A 26,065-nucleotide genomic window follows, 5' to 3' on the forward strand; every position below is an offset into this window, starting at 1 on the left:
TTTTGCCCAAGTTCTCCCTACATCTCTTAAGCACTGCGCCCAGGATCTCATCCAGGCTTTTGTCATGGGAACTGCAAATCCATGATGGGATTCTGGCAGCTTGTTTTCCTGCCAGCCATCAGAGATGACTTGTGCAAATGGAATTGCTGCTCCTTTTGAAGGATGGCGTCACTGAGTGAGCTGATACTGCCGCGAGCAGAGACCTTCCATGCTAAACCCTGTAACAACCACGCTGGCAGTGAACAAGACAACACTTACACAACAGCCTGGTTACTGAAAGACTGCTGAAAAGGAAGCAAATACCTCCCGTGCCCATGTTCTAAGGCAGGATATAGCTTGTGTTCTCCATGTTACAGGATGGAAACTAGTGGTTTGTCATGACTCATCACCTTGTCTAATGAGCACAAAAGTTAAAAGGGCATCCTTTAGGATCTTGACTGCAATTCATTAATCTTTGGATGTAGCAAAGGATGCCCCTGCACCGGGGACACACTAAGGGGAATTCAACTGGACTGAGGCTGAGCTTCAGTCCATTACTGGTTTGAGTCGCTCCAGGTCCAGAGGAGTGCTCCAGCTCCTGGGCTGATAACATTACTCTGAGAAAATTACAAATCTGTCTTGTTTTAGACAAATTCCACCCTCTCCCCTGAGAAGCCGTGCACACGAGACCCAGAGGCCCAGGAGGCAAAGCTTTTGCTGGAATGAGGGTTCAGCCTGTCTTTCAACTCCTGCCTCCTGTGTGTCCCCTGTTCCAGCTACTCTTGTACCCAGGGAAAATCTCACTCTGTCTTCTGAAACCACCTCCCTTTCCCCACAAAGGCCTTGGCATTCAGCTGCCATCTACTTGAGCTGCAGAGAGCTGAAGGACAAATACAGGAGCTGGGAAATAATGGCTTCCGCTGCTCAGAAGCTGTGCCCAGTGTTGTGCAAACACTTGTGGAAGTCTGCAATGAGGCAAAGCTTAGGGAACAGACACGTAAAAGGCAAAATATCTGCTAGACATCAGAATTGCTATAGGAGGAAGTTACAGCAAGGAGAGGAGAAAGGCTTAGGTCAGCTTGCGGGGTTTTTCAAACTTTGGTGTTTAAATATAGATGATTATGTGGCCTTAGTCAGATCACAGCAAGTGCTGGACTTTCCTGAATCCCTCTGGAATCACAAAGTAGCAGTACAGCTTTTAAGCTGATTTTCCTTTTAATACATATATTTATAAAAACAGCAGTATGCTACTGCATATTTATTTTGGATACATATTTCAGTTCTGCTTGTAAAGAGTCAATTCTGTATTGTAGCTTCCACTTTAAAAATTGTTGTGGATTAAATGAAATGTTTCATTTGCTCCAACTGAATATGAAAATGTATTGAAAATATTAATAGAAGGTATCAGGTAATATTAGAAAAGGATGCATTAATATTACCTGTAGTGTTAACATAAAATACTAGAAAATCTTAACAAATATACATACTACAAATAAAATTTATCTACCTGGTATGAACAGAAGAGATACTAAGTCCACCTAGAGAATTGTTAGGCAGCAGCACCTGGTCTTTACCTGCCCTATAAGGCTGCATTTCTTGCTTACTTGCATTTGCCTCTCATCAGCTCGGCCAGAAGCATTTTCTGAGTATTCAGGTAAGACCTGGAAGTGGCAGGAGGAAACACATGGTAAGTTTTAAGAAGTTTGTGCTAGGAACTTCTGATTAAATCAGGAGTGGTCAGTGGCCATAACACACATCACACCTTCATCTCTGTCTCTTATAAGTGAGATCTGTTTGGCATAAAAGCTGTAATGTGTAAATTTGATGATCCAATGGATCTCAAGCTGAGGGGCAGGTCAAATCTGGCTGCTCACCAAAACCTGCTGGTGCAGCAGCAGGAAGGAACAGTGGATGTGTTCAGTCAGCTCATGGATTCAGATCTGAGTCCAGAGCTGCTTTGGTCAGGGGGCTGCTGGGGGTCAAACTTCAAACCCCACCTCCCACCCTGGGGCTCACAAGACTGAACCCCACAGGGCACTCATGGCATTTTTGAGTCCTCCATCACCCTCACCGTGTGTGTCTAATAAATCAGTGGGAATTGACACATTAACATTAATGTTTAGCCATAAAAGCATTCCCCTGGACTCTGGAAAAACAACACAGGATATATATGTAAGCTGCAAAATCTTTTTGTAAAACAAAAAAATGTGGTCTCTTAGTGTGTCAGATAAAACATGCTGCTCATAATGCCAAGATCACAGGTTCAATCCCCATATTGGCCTTTCCTGTCAGAGTTGGACTTGATGATGCCTCTGGGTCCCTTCCAACTCAGAATAATCTGTGAATTAAAATGGGAGAAAAAAATCGACCTAATACTTTCTGTTATATTGAAATAAATAATGTGTTATTTTCTTCAGAAATATGACTTTGAAACTTCTCTTGATATATATGTATATATGTATATACGTGTCTCCCTGTCTGCATCTTCCTGTCTGAGTGGAAACTGCAGCACAACAAATAGAGGCAACACAGGTGAGGTAGTCTCTCTATTTTTAGCTGCTCTCTTCTGAAAGCCTTGAGCTCCCAGTCTTCACCCTGAGGCTTACACTGACTTGCAACTGTTGATGAGACAGTAAGGTAGTAGGAGGAGGTAGTTTAGGTATCAGCCCGTGCTTGCTGGCACCTTCCTTACACCCAGTCAAATACCATTTAGCTAAAGTCACTTGTGAACACTCTTCATTCCCTGATCTGATATTCTTATCATACACCCAGCATCATCCCGAGATCTCTCTCCTGTGTGTTTTACTTCTGTAATTTTACTTGTATTTTACTTCTATGATTTATAATTTTAAATTACTTCTGTATTTTTTTTTTCCTATGTCAATCACTTTGGCTACTTCCTGCAGGGAATTTCCCCTGGTAGTTTTTTGCTTAATCAGTGAGTCTTCTAAGGTCCTTCTGCAGTTCTTTATAGATGAGCCTCATTATTTCCAGTGTTTAGTGAGGGCTGTGAAAGGATTTCAGAAAGGCAGTTTGACTATACCTGTGAGACCTGCCACATCCAGAGTCTTGTTTTCACCTTCAAACAACTGCAACGAGTGTGTAAGAGATCACTTCCTTCAAAGCTACAGATGCTTCCTTATGTGTTTATTCATGTGTTTGCTAATTGTATCCATTCTGGTTTTGCTTTAAGTAAGGACTACTTAGAGGGTAACTCATTTCATCTTGTTTATTCTCATCCCTACAACACTTAAACACTTTCATTAACCTTGAACTCCTTGATCTATCACAGACAGGAGTTTAGAGAGAGCAACAGCAAAGAAAATAAGATGAATCAGCAACCATCTCATGGAAAGAAAAATAATCAACTGTAGTAATGTAGCAGAGGGGCATTCTCATCAGAAATGATGGCATTCTCAGCAGCAATGTTTTCTCTCATTTCCTATGCTTGCAGAAATCCAGGGTTTATTCTTCCTTGACTTTTCTTTGACTGGTGACTCAGCATTGTCCCTGGCCCTGTAATTAGATTAAGTATAAAGCAAATTCAGAAATTAATTTAAAAGACAATTACTATTTATATACAAGTTAAGGGAGAGCTATAAGTGCTCAGGAATCATTAATGACTTATTTTTACTCTACCAACCAATTGAGATTTGTGCAAAGAAAAAAAAACCCAAAAAACAAAACCCACAACTGTTCCTGCATGAACTGCTCCTACAAAAAGAACTTCTGTCTGCCTGTGTGCAAAGTAGGGATTTGACTGTCCTTGTCCACAACAGTGAAAGCTCTTGGAAATGCCAGCTGCATGTCTGAATTATACCCAGGGAGGGGAAGTGAGTCTTTGAGACCTTGATTTTCGGAAGTGTCAAATACATGAAATGTGTTGCCTCTCAGCAGAGATTTAGGGGCATTATAGCCATGGCCTTTTGGGTGATTTATCACACCAGGAGGATATCAAAGGAAACAATTTCACTCCTCAGGCATGTAGAAATATTGCTTTAGAGAGAACTGATGGAAGGAATTACTAAGGTCTGAGGAGGGTGGACATTTACATGCCATGAATTTAAGTAGCCCTCTAAACTGAGCTTTTAAGTGCAGGTGTTCTAGGAAAGGAAACAGCTTACCTGGCCAGCAGAGCCTTTACAGTGAGCTGGATCCAGGGCGCAGCAGGTTCCACGCACACTTCCCTGCCATCTTTCAGCGTAGCTCTGGCGAGAAAGGAGCAGAGAAGTTAAGGCCAGGTGTGTCCCCCACTCTTCTAATGGCTGGAAATTTCTCTTAGCCAGTAGATGAAGGACCTGTTTGGTTTTGTCTTAGGTGTTTGGGGGGTTCTGTGAATGATGTCAATACAGGTGTTTATGCTGCAATCTTATAATGAGCCTAATGAATTTTCTCTTTGGTTTAAGTTCCCTATCTGGCCATGCTTTGGCAGATCTTTCAGGAACTTAATTATCTTGCAAAGTACTTTATTTAACCAAACCTGGCTTAAATTACCAATTCCTAGTGAGGTGGAACGGGGTGCCATGCAGTGCTACACAGAGGGTGTCATTGTACTACCACTATTTGCTTAAGAAAGCATAGGGAAAGCATAAAAGCCTGACAGAGCCCTTATGTTTACTGACTGCACTGGTCTGCTTCTATGATTAGTTCCAGGAGTGGCTTTAAACAAAGCTTACTGTATTCTTTTATTTTGTACCCACGTGAAGCATAATCCAAATTTCCCCACTTCTCAAAGTGGGAAATGCTCCATGTGCAATTCTGACACGGGAAATAACTTGGGGCCTTTCAGACTTTGCAACATGCAGGCCAAGTCAGAGGAAATGGTTTTAATTCATGTCAAGAGGATCAAGCTCGTATCTTTGATTGATTCTTCATTGTCTAAGTTATTAATTGTGCCCTGTGTTGTGCGAATCTAATTCTCCCCTCTAATGATGTTCGTAAGTAAGATAACAGTAGAAAGAGACATAAAATACTGTCTGGAAGCTGCTTGTAACGCTGTCTGGGAATTAGCTTATTCCTTTGGAGATAAGGCCTCTCTCCTGATACTTGATGTCTCTGAGGCTTTGCTAGGGACTCCTGCCACTCAAAGTACAGAAGCAAATAGGACGAGAAATGTTGAGTCGGTTCCTCCTGTAGGAAGCAAGATGCTGTTTAGGAAAAGTGCTTACATGATTTCCACGTTTTTGCAGTGAGGTCCTCTTTGGCTTAATCTCACATCCTGAATAGTTTTGGGAGGGATGAACTTGGAATGTGTGCTTATGCACTGGCATTGGGAGCCTCTTTCATCTGTCTTCTCCAGGGCCTTACCTGTGGAGCGAAACCCTGTTATGTCTAGGTACGTGAACGGTCTCTTTATTTGCTCCCCTGAAGCAAGCTGCATTCCCTCCTGTAGCCTCATTCTTGTTCCTCTGACACTCTGATTTGCTGGATACTGAGATAAAATTAACTGCATCTGCACAACACAGCATTTTCAGAGCTGTTGGTGTGCAGGCACATTTGAATTTACACTTGGATTGCTAAGTTTCTGCCATGATCATCTGCTCATATTCCTTATTCTTTCTTGCAAATGGGATAATTCTTGCTCACCAACCTGCCTACCAAGAAGGATAAAATTGTAATTTTTGAAAGAAGAGCCATATGGGCATACTTTGGGGGAAAATGTCTTGTTTTAGTTCAAACACTTATTAAAATCTAGAGAAAAGCATATACTATGGCATAGGAATAAACTAATTTGCAGACAGAAGCATGTTTTACTCCTGGAAACATCCACAGCATCCTAACAGGTACAAATGATCCTTTTTACTCCTGAATGACAGTTTACTGAGGATGTATTTCTCTTGCAAAAAGCCATCAAGTAAGCCATAATGTAAGCCCACTTGAATCTGCATGTGTGTACTCATTAATTTCTTCCATGAGTTTAAAGAAATAATTTTCTTACCTTCTGACCCTGCCATTGAGACCAAGTAGAGAACCAAAGTGACAGCAACAGATTTGCCATCCATTGCTGCGCACTTTTTCTTCTTGACAGAGGTCCCGCTCTGGTGCTGTTTCCCATCGGGTTTTATACCTGAAAGGTGCGCTCCCAGCAGCCTGAGTGCTGAGAGGTGGGTTCTGCACATGCAGGTTTCCTAGCACATGAGAGTGTTGCACAAGAAATCTAAACCTCTGCACAGCCCATCGGGTGGCACTTCAAATTTCCCTGGCTTTTGCTGCTGTGTATTTTCAATTATTCTTGAAATGGTTATTGTTTTCCATCACTTTCTGTTTGCACTTCTTCAAGGGATATTGGCTTTAGCCGGCAATGCTAAGCTTGCATTTGGAAATCCATACAACATTGCCAGACATCCCTCTGAGCCAAAAAGGGACTTTCTCCCTCCTCTGTGAATATAGATTTTTCGTTCAGCTCTTCGCATCATGCTTAAGTGTCTTGTGCAAAAACATTTACCCAGCATAATGACAAGAATTCTTTGTCCCAATCTTACACACTTTATTTCGATATGAATCTGACAAAGTTATTTAGTCAGTGTCTTATGAAGACAAGACACAACTAGTTTCTCTTGTTCTTGAAAGGATTTAGTCTTTTTCAGTTTGGCTAAAGGGATTTAGATGCTTTGTTCTGTACTGAAAAGTCTCTCTAGTCATTAAGCAGGAAATGATGAGCTTAAAAGGACTGAGTGACATTGCCACCAAAGTCACTTTAAGCTCCTCTGAAACTTTCATCTGTTCAGAATATGAAAGGAGAAAGTATCTGGCAGTAAGGGCTGTAATGATACGTGGTTAAAATAAGCCCTTAAGAAGTTGCTTGTTTTTCTTTCTAACCTAGTGCATTTAAAATAATCACAGGTGTTAAAGGCAGTAGACAAACACGTCATAAGCCACTTCTAGACAAGGAAGAAGTCTGGTGAAGGTAGACACCAAGTTGGAAGAGCCACAGCACTTCTAGCAGTCTCCAAGAGCACTGAAACACATTTCTGGGAGCATGAGGATGGCTGTTGTATTTCTAAGGAAGGTGTTCTGTGGCTGCACACAGAACAGAGATGTGATATGTTATCATTTCTACCCTTGGAATCACATCTAACCAAAGAGCCTACAGAGAGGACAGTGCAGATGCCCTGCCCGGGGTCCTACAAGTACAGCTACTTTGGGCCATTTTGGACACAAAAACTGATGGGAAAAGCTCTTTCATGGCCATGGTTCAGCTCCCAATAACCTGACTGGGATCCTGCTGGTGGCAAAGGTTACATGTATCTGTATTACACTAAATGTAAAGGACTGATGCCAGTCCTTTGGGATACACCCTTACTTTTATGGCTGTGCAGATAGAGTGGTCCTTCCCAACCTCTCCCCACTCTTGGCTGAAACTTGCAACATCCTCACCTCCAAATTGCATCTCTGAAAGAAGGTAGCTTATAAAAATCCCTCGGGAAGCAGGAAGGCTTATACTTGTAAGACAAGTCTGAACAAAACCTGTCTCCTTGAGAAACTTTGACTCCTTCCCATTCGAAGGTCTGGCAGGCTATGCGGTGGGGCAGGGAGCAAAGTGTGGTCAGAATAGTTATCCTCTTGCACAAGAACTTGCTCAAACACTGCCAAAACACCCCTTATGTCTTGCACCATGAGCAAACATGAACTGATTGTGCAGACCATGGAATGGCTCCTTGTTGGAAAAGGCCAAACCTAAACAAATATCAAAATATTTGCTCGACTTGCCCACTTGTCAAGTGTTCGCTGCTCAAATTTCAACATTCCTCTGTAAATTGCTGTGCTACAGGTAGATGTGAGGCCATATAAATGGAGCTCTCTTTCTTAGGATTTCCTCTGGTGTGGTCCTCCCTCCTGACTGGAATTAGGGAGGATGCTCTGTGACTTCCTTAACGTTTATCAGATTTCCCTGTTTATTTAAGTTAACCAAACCCTTGTTCGTTGCCTTGTTCTCAGCTGCCGTGCTGTCAGAGCACCACACTGCTATGGCCTTGCAATTTCTGTGACTAACCAATATTTGTTCATTACTAGCTGGGAGTTTTATCGTCCAGACTTCTGAAAACACTGAGTCTAAGACAAGAAAAGAGGAAGAAAGTAGATAACTTCCACAATTCCTCTGATTCTGAATTATCTACACTTTACAGAGGCAACAATTTGCTGTTTTAATTTTTAACTCAGATCCCCACGTTGCCCTTCTGGGAACCCATTATGTGATACAAACTGAAAGAAAATGCTTCTTCTATTTTTCAGTTTGCTGTTCCAACAAAAAATGAATAACTATCAATATTGAAGTGAAAACATTTCAATGAGCATTTATTAGGTACGTAAACATAAAAATCTTCAATAAATAAATAAATAGAAAGATAAATAAATAAATAAATAAATATTTTATAAATAAGTAAAGTTTTTTTTTTTCTAGCCAAAAGATGGCATTAAAATATATGCTTATACCTTCACAACACTACATTCACAATAAATAATATCTTGAAAATGATGACACAGAACCTGATGTATTTGAATTTTGACATGTTAATTCTGGGAGCTCCCCTCTTCAGCCAGTTGCCCGCTGTGAGTGGCGGTGATCCAGGTACAATTGAAGTTAGTTGTCCATGTTTTGCAGGGGAGGTTATTGCTGGTCTTTTCCTAAACTGTTAGCAAAAAGGGAAGGAGTCATTTAGTGAAAGCTCTGCTGGGCACACACTGCACTCTTCCAGCTGTGTTTAGCAAAAATTATTCCAGAATCATCTCCATATTCCTTCACAAGCCACTTTTTCTGCCTTCTTGTTGACGTGGCAGTGGTTTCTTTCCTACATAATGAGACCTATTTAAAAGACTAAAAGCACTCTTGTCAACTAACTACAAACTGGGGAATAGATATTCTGAACGCTGTGACATTGTGAATGTAGGAGGCAGGAGGAGGTGAGCTGTCAGAAGCCGGGTGCGTGTCTTCCTTATTTTTGCCTTGCTGGAGGGGTCAGGACATTTTTCTTCTTTGTTTTAGGACACTGTCTCAGATTTGCTGTTGGCCCTGGAAAGAAAGAAGATGGAAAAGGAAGCTATTAAAAATCAACCATACAACAGGTAAGACTAGCTGGTGTCAGCTGAAACCCACCACTTTGCGCTTCTGTGCCCAAGCCCCTGAAAAGCCGTGACAGAACCCAAGGGACACTGGCACATCATAACATTCCCAAAAGGATTCAGTATCAGTGAATTTCCATAATTTGACAATTCACTTGACAATTGAAGCCTGATTTTCCCCTCGCTTATCTGTATGCCATTAGTTTTAAAAAACTGATTGCTGCTTTCTACCATTGCAAGCATGAGAAAACCAGTTAATGCTTGGGTTTTCTGAGCAGTTGTGTTGCAGGTTTTCAAAATGCTTGTGCAGAAGGTAACCTTGCCAGACCTGTGTGGCACAGGGAGGCTTCAATAGCTAATGCTGTAATTAAGGCTCAAAGCAATCACAGCGTTTGTCACAATTAGTGAACACAGAAGGTAATAACCGCCTGAGGAGACAGAATTTTGGAGCACTTCTGCCCGTCCTGTTTGGTAGTTCAATTAAAATACCGGTTTTCAATAAGCTGTGCTTATTGAGGAGAAATGACTCACTTGTCCAGAATTGCCTTGATGATCAGCTTCACCCAGGGAGCAGTGGGCTCCAGGCACACTTCTCTGCCATTTCTCAGGGTAGCTCTGCAACAGGGAAGAAAGGAAGGGAAAAGGACAATTTAGTGAAATCCAAGGCAATGCCACCTTTCTCTCATAACTTCATTCTAGGCATGCACTGACGTGTTCCACTTTAAGCTGTATGAACTGAGGCTGTAGTCTAATATAAAGGGATCTTTTTCATGGCAGTGAAAAAGTATCTCCTCATATCTGTTTGTTTGATGCATTAAACCATCTGCACTCTCCCACTTTTCAAAACTGCTTTTTTTTCCCCGACTGGCTGTGTATTTGAGTCGGTCTTTCACTGAAGAGTTAAATCTTTCCATCTCAACTCAGAAATTGTACTGCCCAGTTCATGGGAATTTGGTTACTTACAGTAAAATTCTGGAATGCAACTGGAATGAGTTGTATGCTAATGGTAGTGTTTTTCATTGACTTGAGTAGAAGTGTGACAATTTTTTTGACCTAGCCCTTAAAAATTATGTTTTGATCTCTTGCTCAGCATTGCTCCATGCATTTTCACAAGCCACTAGATTTCAGTATTTTAGAAAGTTATTTGCTGCCTGATGACTGCGAATTTAGGTCAAAATATTGCACGTGTTTAACAAGTAGAGATTGGCAAAACAGCACACAGTTCACAACACGTAGCACATCGTCTGCAGGAGCAGGGAATGTTGCTGTTCTGCTTTCTGAGCAGCTGCTTCTGCCAGCTATCACAAAAAAAAATAAAATAAAAAAAAAACAAAATCCGCTTCCTTCTTGTTAAGTAATCAGGAAGCTTTTGCAATGTACACTTACATGACTTCAACATTCTTGCAGTGAGGTCCGCTGGGGGTGAGGTTCACGTTTTGGATGAACTTGGGAAGGATGAACTTGGAATGGGTGCTTATGCACTGGCACCGGAGTTCAATGGCCGAGCGTGGCACTGCCTCAGCTGGAAAACAAAAAAAGGTGGAGTGTTTCACTATCTTCCCAGGAAGCACAACATGGGGTTTCTTGCTAACAGCATTAGGAGAGTCCTTTGGTGCACTGGTAAGAGCACAGCGTGCCCCCATCAGCGTTTGCTCTGGCCATTAGACAGGAGAGATTTAGGAAGGGTTTCTTTACCTCGTGTTCCAAGCGCTGAGATCAGGAGCAGGACCAGGACAGCAGCCACAGTCTTGGCAATCATGATGCAAGAGCTTGTCTTCCTCGTGTGGCCTGGGCCTGGTTGTGTGGTGGAGTGAGCTCTGGCAGATGCCGGGGTAGAAGTGCCTGTGCTCTGGGACCGGCCGTGTTTATATCCTGCCTGGGTCAGCCGGGGCACTCCGGCATCACGGGGAGGTCACACTCACAGAAACCCACGGAAACTCCGAACCTGCGAGATGCTGCTGGGCACTGAGTCACAGGTGAGTGGGTAAGCCCCTTTCCCTTCATGACCACAGAATTGCTCCTCATCAGTAGCAAGCACTTGATGAAATAAAGACATGTAGAGTTGCCCTGCACTGAGGTGTGTGGAGTCTGAAGAGAGTTTGTAATTTCTTGGGATAATATTAATCTGTACTGGTGTCTTCCTTGTGACTTTCCACCACAGGTCAAAAGCATTTGCTCTGTGATTTTTCATCTCTGTGTCTTTGGAGTTAAATTTTAATTTTTTCCATTTTAAGACATGATAGAAGTAGGAGCCAATAATTCTAAAATTTATAGATACTAGCTCTCCTTGTCCTTATACTCGTGTACATTAAAAAAACCCCTTTTTTATATGCTGAGATAACTTAATCAGAAATATTTCCAGTATTCTTTTGGTGAATTCAAATCCAGCTTCACTAAAATAAGCAATAGTACCACTGAGACTCTGTAGTACCATTGAGAACACACAGAATATGTAAATATGATATGATGAGTTGCTTTGCCTGAGCTAAGGTGGATTTTGTTTCTTGAGGATGACTGCTTCTTCTAAAGCAAAAACTTCTAAGTTATTTGCTGCTTTGAATTTGGGCAAAGGAAAATTCTAAAAACTGCTGTAGCACTCTGCTTCTGAAATAAAATGAGGCACTTGTGCAAATTTAAATTTGACCCTGTAAAGAGAAGATTTCTTCCGATTATGATGAAAATAAAGAAAACTGAAGATGGAATCACAAAAATGGATTATTCAGACAAAGTCAGAGGTGTTCAACCATTTATTTAACAGCAGAGACAAATACTGTAATACAAGTTGGCCTTATTTGGGTTAAACATTAAGGACTGCCATTACTGTTCCTCTGCCAGGTAATGGGGAAGTCAAAGGAACAAAGGACAGGGTCAGATATGAATGAATGGAGGTTATTTTTCTCTGACTGATCATGAAGGTCTTAGAGATTTACATATGCCAGACTGAATTCCACTTACCATAACCATATCTATCAGTGTCTGTAGTTTATAAATAGCCTTAGAGCATATGATCTAAATAGCCTTAGTTAATACTGAACGGTAGCTATTCCAGAAGCTATGGAATTAAGCATCTGGTTTTCCTATCACTTTACAGCTTGCAGTAAATACAGCTGGATTAGCTAACAGATAAACAGATAAATCCCTAATTAGAGCCCTTGCTCGTCAGACCTGAGGTCTGCCTAGGGATTGTTCTCTTCAACCATAGCAATCAGCAGGTGTCTAGGAACATGTAAGAAAAGATCAAGTGTCTTTCAGACTTTTCCCTAGTAGTCTGATTCTGGTTTCACTTGCTGCCTCCTGATTCTTTTACAGGATAACAAGAAGTAGACATTGATCCTTAACCCTGGTTTCCACTGGCTTCATAATTCTGTAGGCCTTTATCATGTCTCCAGATGAGTCTCTTTTTACAAAGCGCTGTTCTGTTGCCTGACAGCAGGACAGGCTGGGTTTTTGTTCCTAACTCTGAATTTTTGATTTTCCCCTCACACATTATTTCCATGCACAGCAAGCTGCTTACAGAAATGCAAGCTACAGCATCAATGGAAAAGTCTTCTGGCCTGCATACAAGGAGAAAATGGGAGGATGAATTGCATTGCCTAAGGAGTGTGGATTTCTTTTTCCAAATAAATCCAGGAAACTGTTATTCCTCTTTAATGTCACTAATGATATTCAGTATTTCAAAGAAAAAGTTATTCTTTCTGTCCTCTATATGCAATTAACCTTTTATCCCTTGTGTTCTTTGTGCAAAATCTTCTGCCTGTTCGGTTTTAGGGAAATGTAATTTCTGCTTTCTTGGTCCAGACAGACCAGATGTTTCTTCTATGGCTCTGTGTATTTCTACTCAAATATAAAAGAAAGGGCTTGGATGTTTTACATTTATCAGAGACAACACAATGATTACAGCATAACAAATCTTGATATGGAGCAGTGGGAACAACTGAGTAGTGTTCTGGAGGCTGCACTTTGACTTGTAATTTAGGATGTAGGGAGCAGAGTGCTCAGGAGTGGCCTGCAAAAAAACTCAGAGTCGCCAAAGATAAAATCGCTCCTGTGATAACAGAGGGAAGTCAGAAGAGGTGAACTCTGAATGAAAGGGTCACATGTTTAATTCTGTGTGACCTGGGCCAAAGAGAGCAGCTTTGTTCCAATTTATTTAAAAGGACCTTGTTTTGGAGACATGAGGCAGGTGAATTAAGAGCTGCTGGAATTCTAGCTCACACACACTGAGTGAAGAAAGCCATTGCTAAGCCTTAACTATGAGTGTCATAAACAGCATCTGGTATCCTTCAGCTGTATAACACTTGTCATAAGGGTCAAAAATACAGTTATTGAGAAGCTTCAGTTTTACTGGCATGAGAGTGCCAAGGCATTTAGCACTAGCAAGTGGTAAGATTTCTGAGTATTGATGCTTATCAGCAGTATGTGACAGACAGGAACGCAGGCTGTCCTGCTCTTGCTTTTGACACTGGTGTGTGGTCCAGCAGTCCCTGTCCAAGATTCAGTAATTCCACTAATCAAGGCTTCCACATCAGTTATACTCTAGGAAACAAAGGGCAGGAGAGAGGCTGAGGTACCCAAGTGAAAACACTCGTTTCTCAGGTAATTTTCTGTGTGCTTCTGCCCTTCTCTGACTTGAGTGCCCAGGAAATTTACATTTCCTTATGCTCACATGAACAGTGAGGAATTTCTCTCCCCTGGGGGCTCCTTGCAGTGCCTTGTCCTCATTTCCCTAGATGATTGTTCACCACTATCTTTAGTAATCCCACCTCATGCCTGGAATTTTACATCCAAACATGTAAAAGATGATTTAAAAATTGCTGAGCAGCTGAGTCAGTCCATGTGACCCGCCGGGGGTTTTTTGAAAGAGCAATAGTTTTGACAGGGAAGGATAGTCCTGTTTCACTTTAGATTTCCTTTAAGCAAATTCTTCCTCTTGATTTCTTACACTTCTATGACCCTGTATGCCAAATCTCTTCGTATTTTTGATCTGCAATACCTCAACTTCTTGGTGTTATTTTTCCTGGCAGCTGGGGTCTCTAGTGTCCTCTGTGTTTTGGTGGAGAGATGGTCTCTACTGTGAACCTTTCCTGAGGCAAGTTGGCTGATTTGAGAGGGTCAGAGAATTAATTATAGTTACAAATGCCATAACTCTGTGTCTTTACCCCCTACTATTCCTTAATTAGATATCAACAAACTCCCCAAGATTTTGTTTGCCAACTTTCACACTGAATGACTTTTACATGAAAAATATAAAATAAAGGGCTGAAATTAGAAATATAACCATGAGATTCACTTTTAGTATTTGTCTTCTGATGAGCTTCTGATTAGCCCTGTCCAAAAAGATGGATTCTCTTTTGTTTAGTTCATGTGCAATTCTGCAAGCCTAATTTGTTTTGCTGAGCCGCTTCCATCTCAGGAGAGGCTCACTGAAATTTGTGTGGCTGCCTCCTTCCCCTCTTCCTGAAACTGCTTTGATATTTACCCTCATTTAAAAAAAAAAAATGGAAATAGCATTTGCTCATTTTTAGAAGTGCTGGGAGTGGAGTGGAGGGTCTTTGCCAAATCAGTCCTGCACTGGGCAGGTGTTACAAAGGTCACTGTGCGAATGGTTTAAGAAAGGAGCATTAATTAGTCATAAAATTGCACAGTTTTCTGCGAACAAGGATGAGAGGCAGATCTCTGCTGTAGCACAGCATTACTTCCTCACAGCACAGGAGATGATGATCCCTATTCCTGTATTTTGCATGCAGCCCGTGATTCTTGCTGCAGAGAAGCACAGTTGCAACATTTCTGCTGGTGAATGATTTTTTCACATCTGCCCTGCTGGTGAGAGCTCTGGTTCAGAGGCAGGAGAAGTGCTTTGGAGTTCTGTCTCGAGAGCACGTGGCACAAGCAGCTGCTCCAGGAATACACAATTACAAATAGCACGCCTAAACCTGTTGCTAGCACTTCTTTCTCTCTCTCCTGAATTTTCTGTTAGCCAGCTTGATTTCCCAGTGTTCATCCTGCTGGCTTTCCTGGGTCCTAGTGCTGTGCATTTAATACTCCATGCTTGCAGCTGTACATCTAAAATTCAGTAGTAGTGACACTGAGCTTTGTTGCAGCAGTCCCTGAGCGTCCAGCAGAATATTTCTGGTTAACTCAGGACTTGGTTCACATTTTTTTAAAGGACTCCAGAATTGCAGTCCTTCCTTTCTGTGACATTTGGCAGATCCACAATACAACAAAAGCCATTAACTGATCAAGTTTGATGGAAAATATCTGTCTTTGTGTATTCCTGGGTTTTCCCCATGTATGTAGTAATTGCATAGGAAATGAAATCATCTCCAGAAAGGGAAGTAGTACTGGGGGGAAAAAAAGGAAAGAAAAAAAAAAGAAAAGAAAAAGAGAAATGGACAGGATGCTGACTGAAACATTGTAAGAGCGTTCAGGCTACTCAGCGTGCAGCGACCTTTGCAAAGAACAAAAGAGACCAGTTTAATTATATTAGTTGCATTTTTAAGAAGAAAACTAATTGCAGTTGGATTACTCAGGGACTTTCCAGTATTGCAGCTGGTATCAGCATGTATTGTCTTTCCTATTAGATAGATACCTTTTTAAATTAATCATCATATGTAACTGAAAACCCATTACAATGCATGAACAAAAGAGTTACTCAGGAAAATATTTTATTCTGTGTGACAAAGCCAAGACTTCCAGCACTGAGCAGAAAGGGTAGTTGAGAATAAGGAAAGGACCAGAGAAGATACTTGGGAGTAGCACTTTCTTATGCTCCCTCCCTTGCTATATCCATCCCTTCAGCTGGCCCAAAACTAGGAGCCTGTGTTCTAGGGTGTCTCTCCCCCTGCTTGGGAGAGGAGGATAAAATAATTACACCTTTTCCAAAGATATAGTATGTTCAAGGATTTAAGCAAAGCGGAATTAACAAGGCTAAGCTATGGGCATTGCAATTCTAAACACCCCCTTAGAGGTGTAAATCAGGAATAAATTAAAATCAATGGAGTCACTTCCAGCATTGGATGTAGATCTGAAGAGAACAAGGTCCTGAACTCAGAGGCACTGAGATGGTGCAAAGCACAAGAGCTATGAGGAGACAAAGGAGGTGCATTGGCCTCAAATTCCAACATCTGCTTTCCCTGCTTGGGAACACTGTACTGAAAGGTGATTTTCAGGGAAATCAAACTGATTTTTCTTATCACTGGATATTCCTCTTCTTTCCTTCATTTCCTGTTGTTTCATTCCTATATGAAATGGAAAACCCCAGGGAATAATTTACATTATATTGATTTGTTGGCAATTCCTGCCTTAAAGAACTTCCTTTAACTCCTGTGAATTTTGTAACGCTGATCATGAGTTAGCAGCAGGTCAAACAAATGCTTCAGGCATGACCTGTTTGCCTTCTCCCATCCCTCACAGGTATGCAACAGCACATACTTGTGTGTAGGAATGCTTGTGTGACAGGGAGAGTTTGGGAACTTGCACCTTGAATTTTTTCCAAGCACTCACAGGTAGCTCTATAGATTTTTAAAGGCCCAGTGGTACAAAGGCAGAATTCATACTCTTCTAAGCCTCTGTAGATTGCTTGTAGAATTACAGAACTTTAGGAAAGCAACATTATATGTATATAAAGTAGCTCAGATTTTGCGAACTTGAAACTTAAAGTCTCATTGTTCAGCAGTGTAAATCTCTGCCTATCTTGGTATTTATACACTGAATCATATCTCCTCTGCGCACTAACTTCCTAGTGCATTTGCAATTCACCCTGGTGCTTTGGGAGAAAGGGATGAAGGTAATCTTTAACTCTTCAAAAGAAAGTGACTGGACAGTTTAAAGTAGTGATTTGTAATTACTTCCTACCCAGATCAATCTTCTTCACCAGAGCTAGATCCTATCTCTGTATGACTGACTTCTGTCTCTGAGCCTGATGTTTACCAAACCACCATCAAACGAGATCAGTCACAGTTAGAACTGCAAGTGTGTTTGTACCTTTAGCAATTCCTCAGGCGTGTTCTGAATTCTGAAAAGTTCTACTCTCCTTATGCCATTCCCACCCTACCCTCTCTTCAGTATTAGGGCTCAGCGTTTGCTGTTTCTGGGCTTGGATTCTCTTTGAATTACAGGTCTATTCTCCTCTTCATTTGAGGAAAAGTGTTTGTCATTTGGATTCAATGAAATGTGGAAATTGCCCTTGTTTATCACCGTTTCTCCTACTTTCAGCATAGAGTTAATTTCCTGTTATAGGAAACAATGTGATTAGAACCCAGTAACTGAGCCACTTTTATTTGGCATAAACAGCCGCATTGCTGCATGACACAGAACACCAGTGATCGATCCCAAACTCAAACATCTGAATATTTAATGCAGATCACGGATACAAACCTACAGGTTTGTAGGTTTGCAGGGAGTTTTGATTTTCCCCGGCGCCTTTTTCCCGAAGGTCTGACAATACCTGTTTGTTAGGTCCGACCAGTTGAGGTATCCAGTGCCAGTACAGTTAATCAGGAAACCATCCATTATGAGCACAGGGCATGGAGCCGAATGTTTAATCACCCACAGAAAAACATATCCCTTCCCCATTCCTCTAAAGCATAATGAACACAGGAGAGCTTGGAAACTGCTAAGAGTCATTATGAGCTTTGATTCCAGCTACTGTTTTATCATTTTAATTTCTCAAGTGGCATGTGTGACTGCTGCCAGCTGGCAGCCTTTCATAAGCCTCGTCCTGTCAATCACACATATTCTTCACATATTGTTTAGAGGACATTTCTATCTCTCCTGCAAAATCCCCAGGGTTCTGGCAACTTTAGAAGACAGAAACTCCTTGGCTAGTAAGATGTCCTCCAGAAGAGTGTCTCATAGACTGTCAGAGAGTAAATATGAAATGCAAGACACCTAGGAGCATTTCTTCTTGGTTAGACTTCATGTTTCATGTACTTTTTGTCTTATATGAGGTTTTAAATATTCTCTCCTGAAAAAATTTTCCCGATGTATTCTAGTTTTACTGTTCTACTTGAGTCATTTGGCCAAGTTCTGTTCCACCAAGTCCAGTAAGGCTCTCACCGCTCATTGACACAGAGGCTCCAACTCTCCTCCTGCTGCACAGGAGCTTTATTGTTTCTCTTGCGGTGAGTGCACCTTTGGTGCTGGCTGCACATGGAGCATGACGAGTGACAAACGTCTGCATGAGCAAAGCAGGCCTAGGAAGCTCTGTAGGAGCTGGGACACAAACAGTTTTCAGGCAATAGTGTCTTAAACAGCAATTTCCAGCTCTGTAGCAGCGGCGGTGTGCAATTATCAGTACATAAGGATTTGATTTGCACTTTAGTAAGTGCGATGTGGCAGTGGTTTTGATCGAGGAACGGTTACTAAACTGCAGCTTGAAAACAATTTCCTTCCATCTAATGTTGCAAGATGTGCAGGATGTTCACTTGTTGGCTTGAACGTCACTGTTCACCTTTCACACAAGATCCTGAAGTACATTTTAGAAATGTGGGAAAGGGCATCACTCTTGAACTTGCAGTCTTTCTTATTGTAAACTTTAAGTAATAAAGCTTACGTTTTAAGGTACAGAATTGGACAGGAAGCAGAACATGAGTTCTGGAATGTGTTTGTGCAACCTCATCGAAACTTTTCATTTTTCATGTCCACTTTCAAGGTAGGCTCCATTTATTGACCTTCAAAGCCCTGAAATACACACTCAGAATGAAAAAGCTGCTGTATTCTTTGTTGCTCTGGTGTAAGCAATCTTGCCATGATGGACAGTCAGATCCTGTCCAAAGCTTTCTGTCACAGCAGAATTTTTCATCGTGTGCTTTCTGGATTGGGTGTTTTGTGATCCCTGTTTACAAAGTTGTGTGTCATGGTCTGAACTCATCCCAAGCACTCTGAAAGTAATGCTTGTAATTCCGTATAAGCCACTGCATGTCCTATCCTTTTCACAGCCCATTCCAAAAGGAAATGCCAAACATCATGGTAATCATTTAGCAAAATAAATTCCAGATGAAAAGCATGTGTCTGGAGCAGAAGGCATAAGATCAAAGCAATTTGGTTTTTAAACACATTTTTTGAGTAATTGTGTGATTTTTGACAGTAAGAAACTTAAGTCAAGTGGCAGAAGTTCAGACAACTAATCACCTTCCTTCTGAAGATACCAAAAATCACATTTTATTCCTTAAGCAGAGCATTAAGGGAAGTTATGTTACACCATTGCGAGTCCCTCAGAACCCTCCTTTATTTGCTTGTCTTTATTTCTTCTCTGAATCAAAAACAGTTCCAAATCTACAGCTGTTGTGCTGTTTTATTGTGTTTTCAACAGATTAACCCAGAAAGGAATAGTGCTTCTCCTTAATATGCAGTCAAAGTAGATTTTAGGTGGAGGACTTCTAGGACTGACTCTGAGTCCTGGGAATAGGTTGGGCTGAGATTTCTGACAGAAGTATCATTACAGACAGGTTTCTTTCATTTCAATGCTGGTCATTTTGCTTTTAGGGTAGTTCTTTGTTTTTGAGTGGGTCCATTTGACAATCTGACTCTAGGGCACTGGTGGTGAAATAACTGAGGAACTGGTGCAAAAGCTGCACTGCAAAGGTGGGAAGAAGAGGCCGGGACTGGAAAAGAAATAAAACCATCTGAGTAGCTTCCCCAAAACTGTGTGTCTCAATTAGTGTAACAGCACAGCCTGAAAAATTATTTACTGTGATCCATTGCATGAAGCATGAGACACTGTATTAGCTGGCAGAAAATATCTGAAGGATTAGTGGCAATGGCTCTACAGCCTTTATGAACCAAGGCACCATTAGTTTACAATTAATTTAATTATACTTAATTTAATTTAATTCTACAACACAATGGAATTCCAAGGCATAATGCTATTTTTATCACAGACCTGGCCTTACTAACATACAGGTCACTTCATTTTATGACGGGTTCAGTCACGTTTGCTGTTCCTGCTAACAGCAATGGCTGTAAATGAAAGAAGCTCTGGATATCTCTGATAACACGCTGGATCCATGAGCCTCAGCAGCAGCCAGTGAGGGTGGGAAGCACTCAGTGCCGCTCAGGAAGCACTCACACCCTACTGGGATGACTTCCAGTGTACATCTTCTATCCCAGCTGGAGCGCTGCAGCTACAGCGTGGTGCTGCCTGTGACTGCGAGGGTACAGAGGGAGAACAAGCAGGCTGGAGGCACGGGAACAGTTGTTGCCCAGGGGAATTGCAAAAGGCCAGTACGTTGCACCTTTGCTGTTTTTCGGGGTCTCATCCTCAAATCTGTGAACCAGCCATCACCCATTTCAAAGTGACTCATTGCTGGGACATCCAAAGGCCATTTTCATGTCATTCCTGTTCTTGGAGGCAGGAACTTGGTAATGAGTTCCAGCAAGACAATCAAACCCTCCCCGCATCATGTTGCAATGTCCCGGTACCGCGGTGCCGTCCCGGGAGCCCTGTGCGCTGCGTCACCGCTGCGGCCCTGGCACGCACAAAAGGACAGTGGCAATGAAAGGGCCGTGGTGATCCCTCTCAGGAGAGCAGGGCATCATCCTGCCCAGCAGCAGGAATTTTCTCTGAGGTTCAACCCAAGCATTCCAAATCAATTTGTGATACCTGCTATGGAATGTGATGTTAACTTTCCACAGGCAAGTTAACAGTCCGGCCTTTCATATTTAAAGCTGTGCCATTAAATAAATGGTCCGATTTTCACATTTTTAGTTACAGTTGAAGTTGTTGGGTATCTGGGAAAGCAGTTATCAATACTTTCCAGGTAATACTTTCCAAGTGTGCCTTTGACAGCACGGACTCATTAGGAATTTTCAGTTTTAGGCAAGTGCGTAGTGAAACATAATTATAAGGAGTATCCAAGAAAATGATACTTAATGCATGTGCATGATTTGGAAGATGGATAGATTCAGAGAAAAGACAACCACATGCCTAAAGTGTTAATCTGGAGCTGCGGAGATTTCAGTGCAGCTGCTGGCTTTGGAACAGAGGTTTGTGACTCTGGGATAGTTGATAAAGCCAGGGTTTGCCAAATCCTCATCAAAGATGAGACTGTCATTCTCAAAGGTCCTGCCAGAGCAAATTAATTACTGCTGAAGACTGAAATTTTATTTCTTTGTGCCTGACTTCTCAACACAATTACATGTCTCCATGCAGACTGAAGGTGCCTGTCTCCCAGTCAGTCTTGAGTTATTGAGGCTTTCAGGATCATTTCTAGGGGTTCAGAAAAAGAAATGCTTAAATCCCCAGTATGGAGAAAAGTTAGCAGCCTTGAGAACTTCATGATTAATATTTTAATACTTCCATACATATATATGCATTTTGAAAAAACAGGAGTAGAGGATTGCCATGGATTACATGAATTAAGTAAGGAATTGGAACAATTCTCAAACACAAGTAGTACAGACCTTGGACAATGTAAGTGATACTGGGTTTTCTTTCTTTCAAAAGTAGGGCTTGGGAGTATACTTGGAAGTGTGGACCTTGAAAGAAACATCAACTTTATTCTGGATGATTCTGTAAGTTTTGTGTGAAACAACACAAATTATCTTATAACAATAATCTTATCTTTACATAATCTTATCTTTAATGTTTCAGACACTTTAACCCTTTAAAAAGAAATCATGTAAATTTGTGACTCAGAAAAATAGTGTCTTGTTTCCTTTGTTTCTGGGACAGATCTGCCTTATAATCCTTTGGAAAGGATTCAAGCAATATATTTCACCTTCAACATATTTTATAAACAAATAAACTATCACAAGAAAAAGATTTGAGGTGGATTACCATTTCACTCCACACCTCAGAGCCAGGAAATTCAGCCACCAGTGACACACTGGTTTCAATGCAGCCCATTTTGTTTTCATAGTAGTGTCTGTTACAGACACCACCTGAAAGCTGAACTTCCTGCTTAAAGCTACACGGGTCTCAATCCTTTAATGAAGGATTTGCATGATTTATTTCTCTTCTCTTCTGCATTATTTGACCTAACAAATTGTTGGGGATTGCAAGGGTCTTATTCACCCCACTGAAGTCATCGAGGTGATTTCCCTGTCCCACTTTCCTCTTCTGTAATATGATAATTTTCCTTCCATCTCACATACATTAACAAGATCCCTGAAGTTAAAAACACTATCAAGACTTCCTGTTGGCACGTGATGCATTCCTTTCTTGTGGGCATTGTTCACCATTCTTTGGGCTTCAAAGGTTCAATGATTCTGTTTCAGAAGGTGTGAAAGAGGTGAATATAATCAGCATCTGAACATTCCATGATCTGAGTCCATGGAAATATTTCACTTCAAAATGTCCAGGATGAAGCATTAGATGCCCAGACACCAGTAAGGAAGGGATGCTATTGCAGAGTACCAACTGGGAATATTGCTACTTACAGCAGAAATTAATTCACAGCATCCACTTGAATTCACTTGAAAGCATCTTTATGTGTCTCCCCTGCTCTTACATGAATCGCAATATTCAAATTTTTCCACTTTTATTTTCAATTGGTTTTACCTCTTCATGAGACAGCCCCCAGGAAATGCTACCAGGAGCCAGGGCTCAAGTTTGTAGCAAGTGGGCAAGTTCCAGCAGGTGGATTTTGGGGCCCAGGAAGGACCAGCTGCTCCCTGAGGGACTGGGAGCCGAGCACCCAAAGCCAGCAGGCTGGGTGGGCACCTCACTGCCCAGGCTTCTTCCCACAGAACCTGAGCAAGGAGATCCTGGCAGACCCAGAGAGCACAGCCAGGTTCAACGAGAGTCTGCAGCACCAGGAAAGCTCAGGGCAATGAGGCCAATCCCAGGTGGAGCCAGAAAACCAAGTGACAGGTCAGGCACCCGGATCAGGGCCCTCCACAGCCAGGCAAATTCCAAGCTCAGGCTGAGCCCAACACAAGCACTCCTCCAACCAAGTTCACAACCAGGGAAATTGCCAAAGACCAAGCTTAAATGGGCTTCTGGGCCCATGGGCAAGAGGGGATGCATGGAGAGGTCCCAGGACTATGAAGGTAAATTGCTAGAGGAGTTTGAGGGGCTGTGAAATGATTTAGCTGGAAATACTGAAGGAGGAAAGACTCAACATACTTTCCTTCAGCCTCCCTCAACTACAGACTGCAAACAAGTTTCAGCTTGTGATACTTTCTGTGACCTTTTTGCATGTCTGATTTTTTTCCTAAGTCTTCTAAACAGAAATAAAACTCACATCTAAATCATATAATTTCTGAACAATGAAGGTAAAATACAGAAGTTTTCCTTTGAGTTACAGCACAGCAGAAAATCCTTTTCTGAATCTCTTGGCCTTCCATCTTTCAATAGCAGCTGAGCTTTAGAGACATATCCCTGATTTTATTTTTTTTTAAATTGTCTCCAATGGGTGTCTCAGTGTAAACAGGCCTTTACTACTTCCCTATGTGAGGTTCCTTGCTCAGTGAGAGACACTGAACATTTTTAAATCACATGTGCTTGCTCTAGGCTTGAACTTCTGTCCTTTGGAAGTGGTGGCAGAAATTTCCTAGTGTGCTTCCTGGTCCACTTGTTGTCTGCAAATGCTTTTGGTTTTCCTGAAAGGCTGGTGTGATTTTCAGAGTGAACCTTTTCTTCTTTTTGTAAGCCAGGTGTATTTGTATCTCAGGTACTCAAAGTCATGTCACCATTTGGAAAAATCCTTGTCAATGGATTTCACTATTCCTTAGGTTTTTAATACTTCAGTCACTAATGGGGAAGTTTTAGGCTAAATTTATTCATGTTCTCAAGTGAGAGGCATTACATAGAGGCAGCTCTTTACTATTAATAGCTACTGCACATTTTTTTCCCTGGGAAATTGCTTTTACTACCACAGAAAAAAAACAATGAAGAAGTAGCTCTTCCTAACATGACACACAATTAGGTTAAATGTTTCACCACACATTTTGCTGTGGTAATTATTTGTGAACAATCTACAATAGCAGATAAATAAAATGGTTGCATCTTGTAGAGGCTTTGAATCGCACATTTAAAAGCTTTCCCATTTATTTTCAGGTTCTGCCCCAACAGTGTCCCAACGTGGACTTGTATTGTGTCCTTGAGGATTGCTTTTTACAGAAATAGAACAAACTGATGCCCACGTGGCTTTCAGAAATGATGACAAAGAGGTACTCATGTTTTATTTTATGAGAAACAGATTAATTTCTGAAGTTACACTAGAAGTAACCTGCAGCAGCAAGTCCCTGCGTGCACACACAAACCACCCAGGAAATAGCAAGCTGCTGACTGCCTAACTGGGCCTTTTCTCTTGAAGACAAGTGCTGGGTTGTGTTGCTAGTCTGTTTTGAGGTTTGTGCTTGTAACGTTTTGCTGTGTCAGTTTCAGACACATCAGCCTGAACCCAGAAATTGTCAGGTTATCCTGATGAATCATAACGGGTCAGAAACTTACAGTGTTTAATGAGGTGCCATTCCACAGCCAATGCAAACAGTGTCTAACAGACAGGAGAGCAGCAGCTGGGATAAAAACCAGTTCCTACACTTCCTGCAGGTGGCCCAATGCTGGTATGCCTCCCAATACCAGTATCACAAACATTTTAGATCCAGTTGACAGGATCCCTGTTTATTGGATTGCAGTGTTTGATGGGAGGGGATCCTGTTTCCTTTCTAGGAGCTCACAAATGTGCCATCTAAAAGAAAAGATATTTTCCTGTTCGCGTCAAGGGCAGAAGGAGCATCTTGCCCTTAGGACAGAACAGGCTACACTGGCCATGTCCATTTCTTGTTTTCTCCAGGATTCAGCCTTTTCGGTGCAGATTTTTTCCTTTAATAGTATTTGGCTGTTCTGGGAATATTGGTATTTCTCTTTGCAAGTGCTTCTTTAGCAACCAAGCGGGAGCCTGTAGTATCGTATTGTTTAGGACCAGTTCTCTTTCCTGTCATTGAACCATTGCAGAGTTTGTAACCAAAACTGAACCTTTCATGCCCTTTTCCTGCTCTTATTGTGCGGGAAGATGTACCAATATACCTGAGGCTGTGCTCCGTTCCTGTTTCCCATGCACTCCTGCAGCCTCAGACCCTACAGGAGCAGTCCCTCGGCAGGGAACCACAGGTGTGGGTGTTCACCGTGCGCCACGCAGCGTGTGCAGGGCAGCTGGACCCGCGTCCATCCTTCTCTGTTCCTCCGCGGGTCACTGCCTAAAGCACAGCACAAAATTAAACGAGCAACAGTACCCCTGAGCGCGGGATAATCGGCAAGTCAGGTTCTCCCCAGTGTATGCTTGAGCGGGGAGGTGTACGACAGCGGTATCTCCGCCCGGGACACCTCTCCCCCCGGGAACACCGAGGCTCATCCCGCGGGAGCACCGGCACGGCTCAGGAGCGGGTGAGCAGCACCACCTCGTGTCCGAGCTATCCCCGCTCGGAACAGCCTTCCTCCTCCCGGGAACACGGGCACGGCTCAGGAGCGGGTGAGCAGCACCGCCTCGTGTCCGTGTCTGGTCCCGCATCCCCGGCACCGCGCCCGGGGCTCGCTCCCCACCGCATACAGCCAGTCCAGCACCAGAGCCAAAATGTGCCTCTGTGCCCTGGTCATGCACACCGAGTTCACGCCACCCGAGCCATGTATGTAGTTAAGTACGAGAAAGTTCTGCCCTCACCTGGGAGCTGCCTCTGACACTCACTGCTCTGTGCAGTTCATGTTCCTGCAATAACTTCTGCACAACATTTCATGCCTGAAACCGTGTCCATTCCTGCACCTGTTGGAGCCTGTGCTCTCTGCACAGACCCGGGCTAGCACAACTTCCAGGTAACAGTCCTAAAGACACACTGCAGCTTTTCAGCTGATTGACCATCCTCTTGTTGGAGATGGGCTCTGCCACCCAGCATCCTGTGTTTTCCTGTGTTCTTTTTAAATGCTAGGACAACATCATCTCAGAGGCTGAAACTGCATTCCCAGTGCATTCAGATTCTTCACTTGTAAGGACATGTGTACTGGCTAGACTCGAGGTTTTGCCTATGGGGCTGAGAATGACAGCTTCAGTTGGATCAAATTCCAAATTAAAAGACACACCCTCCAAAC

At 42.3% G+C, this 26,065-nt stretch overlaps 3 protein-coding genes across 8 annotated transcripts in view; 1 reads left to right on the top strand and 2 right to left on the bottom strand.

Moving 5' to 3' along the window:
* RASSF6 (Ras association domain family member 6) overlaps window positions 1-26,065 on the top strand; it is a 67,528-nt gene that overhangs the window by 20,959 nt on the left and 20,504 nt on the right. For 3 of the 6 annotated variants that reach the window (XM_086890942.1, XM_086890941.1, XM_086890943.1), the window contains 2 exons: window positions 8,212-8,281; window positions 8,963-9,042. The gene's annotated coding sequence lies outside the window, so the exon portion shown is untranslated. The remainder of the gene's footprint in view (window positions 1-8,211; window positions 8,282-8,962; window positions 9,043-26,065) is intronic. The other 3 variants (XM_086890937.1, XM_086890938.1, XM_086890940.1) reach the window with 1 other exon arrangement.
* On the bottom strand, window positions 3,195-6,055 carry LOC111929465 (interleukin-8-like). Its single transcript, XM_023927054.2, has 4 exons — window positions 5,918-6,055; window positions 5,148-5,286; window positions 4,104-4,187; window positions 3,195-3,495 (listed from the first exon to the last, which is right to left on the bottom strand). Exons 1-4 carry the CDS (start codon window positions 5,979-5,981, stop codon window positions 3,396-3,398), a joined length of 387 nt encoding a protein of 128 aa, XP_023782822.2. The 5' UTR covers window positions 5,982-6,055; the 3' UTR covers window positions 3,195-3,395.
* Window positions 9,567-12,191, bottom strand: LOC111929439 (interleukin-8-like). Its single transcript, XM_023927031.2, has 3 exons — window positions 10,735-12,191; window positions 10,426-10,561; window positions 9,567-9,654 (listed from the first exon to the last, which is right to left on the bottom strand). Exons 1-3 carry the CDS (start codon window positions 10,796-10,798, stop codon window positions 9,567-9,569), a joined length of 288 nt encoding a protein of 95 aa, XP_023782799.2. The 5' UTR covers window positions 10,799-12,191.

The sequence above is a fragment of the Cyanistes caeruleus genome, chromosome 5 (genome assembly GCF_971803275.1).
Source record: "Cyanistes caeruleus chromosome 5, bCyaCae1.hap1.1, whole genome shotgun sequence".
Taxonomy (NCBI): Eukaryota; Metazoa; Chordata; class Aves; order Passeriformes; family Paridae; genus Cyanistes; species Cyanistes caeruleus.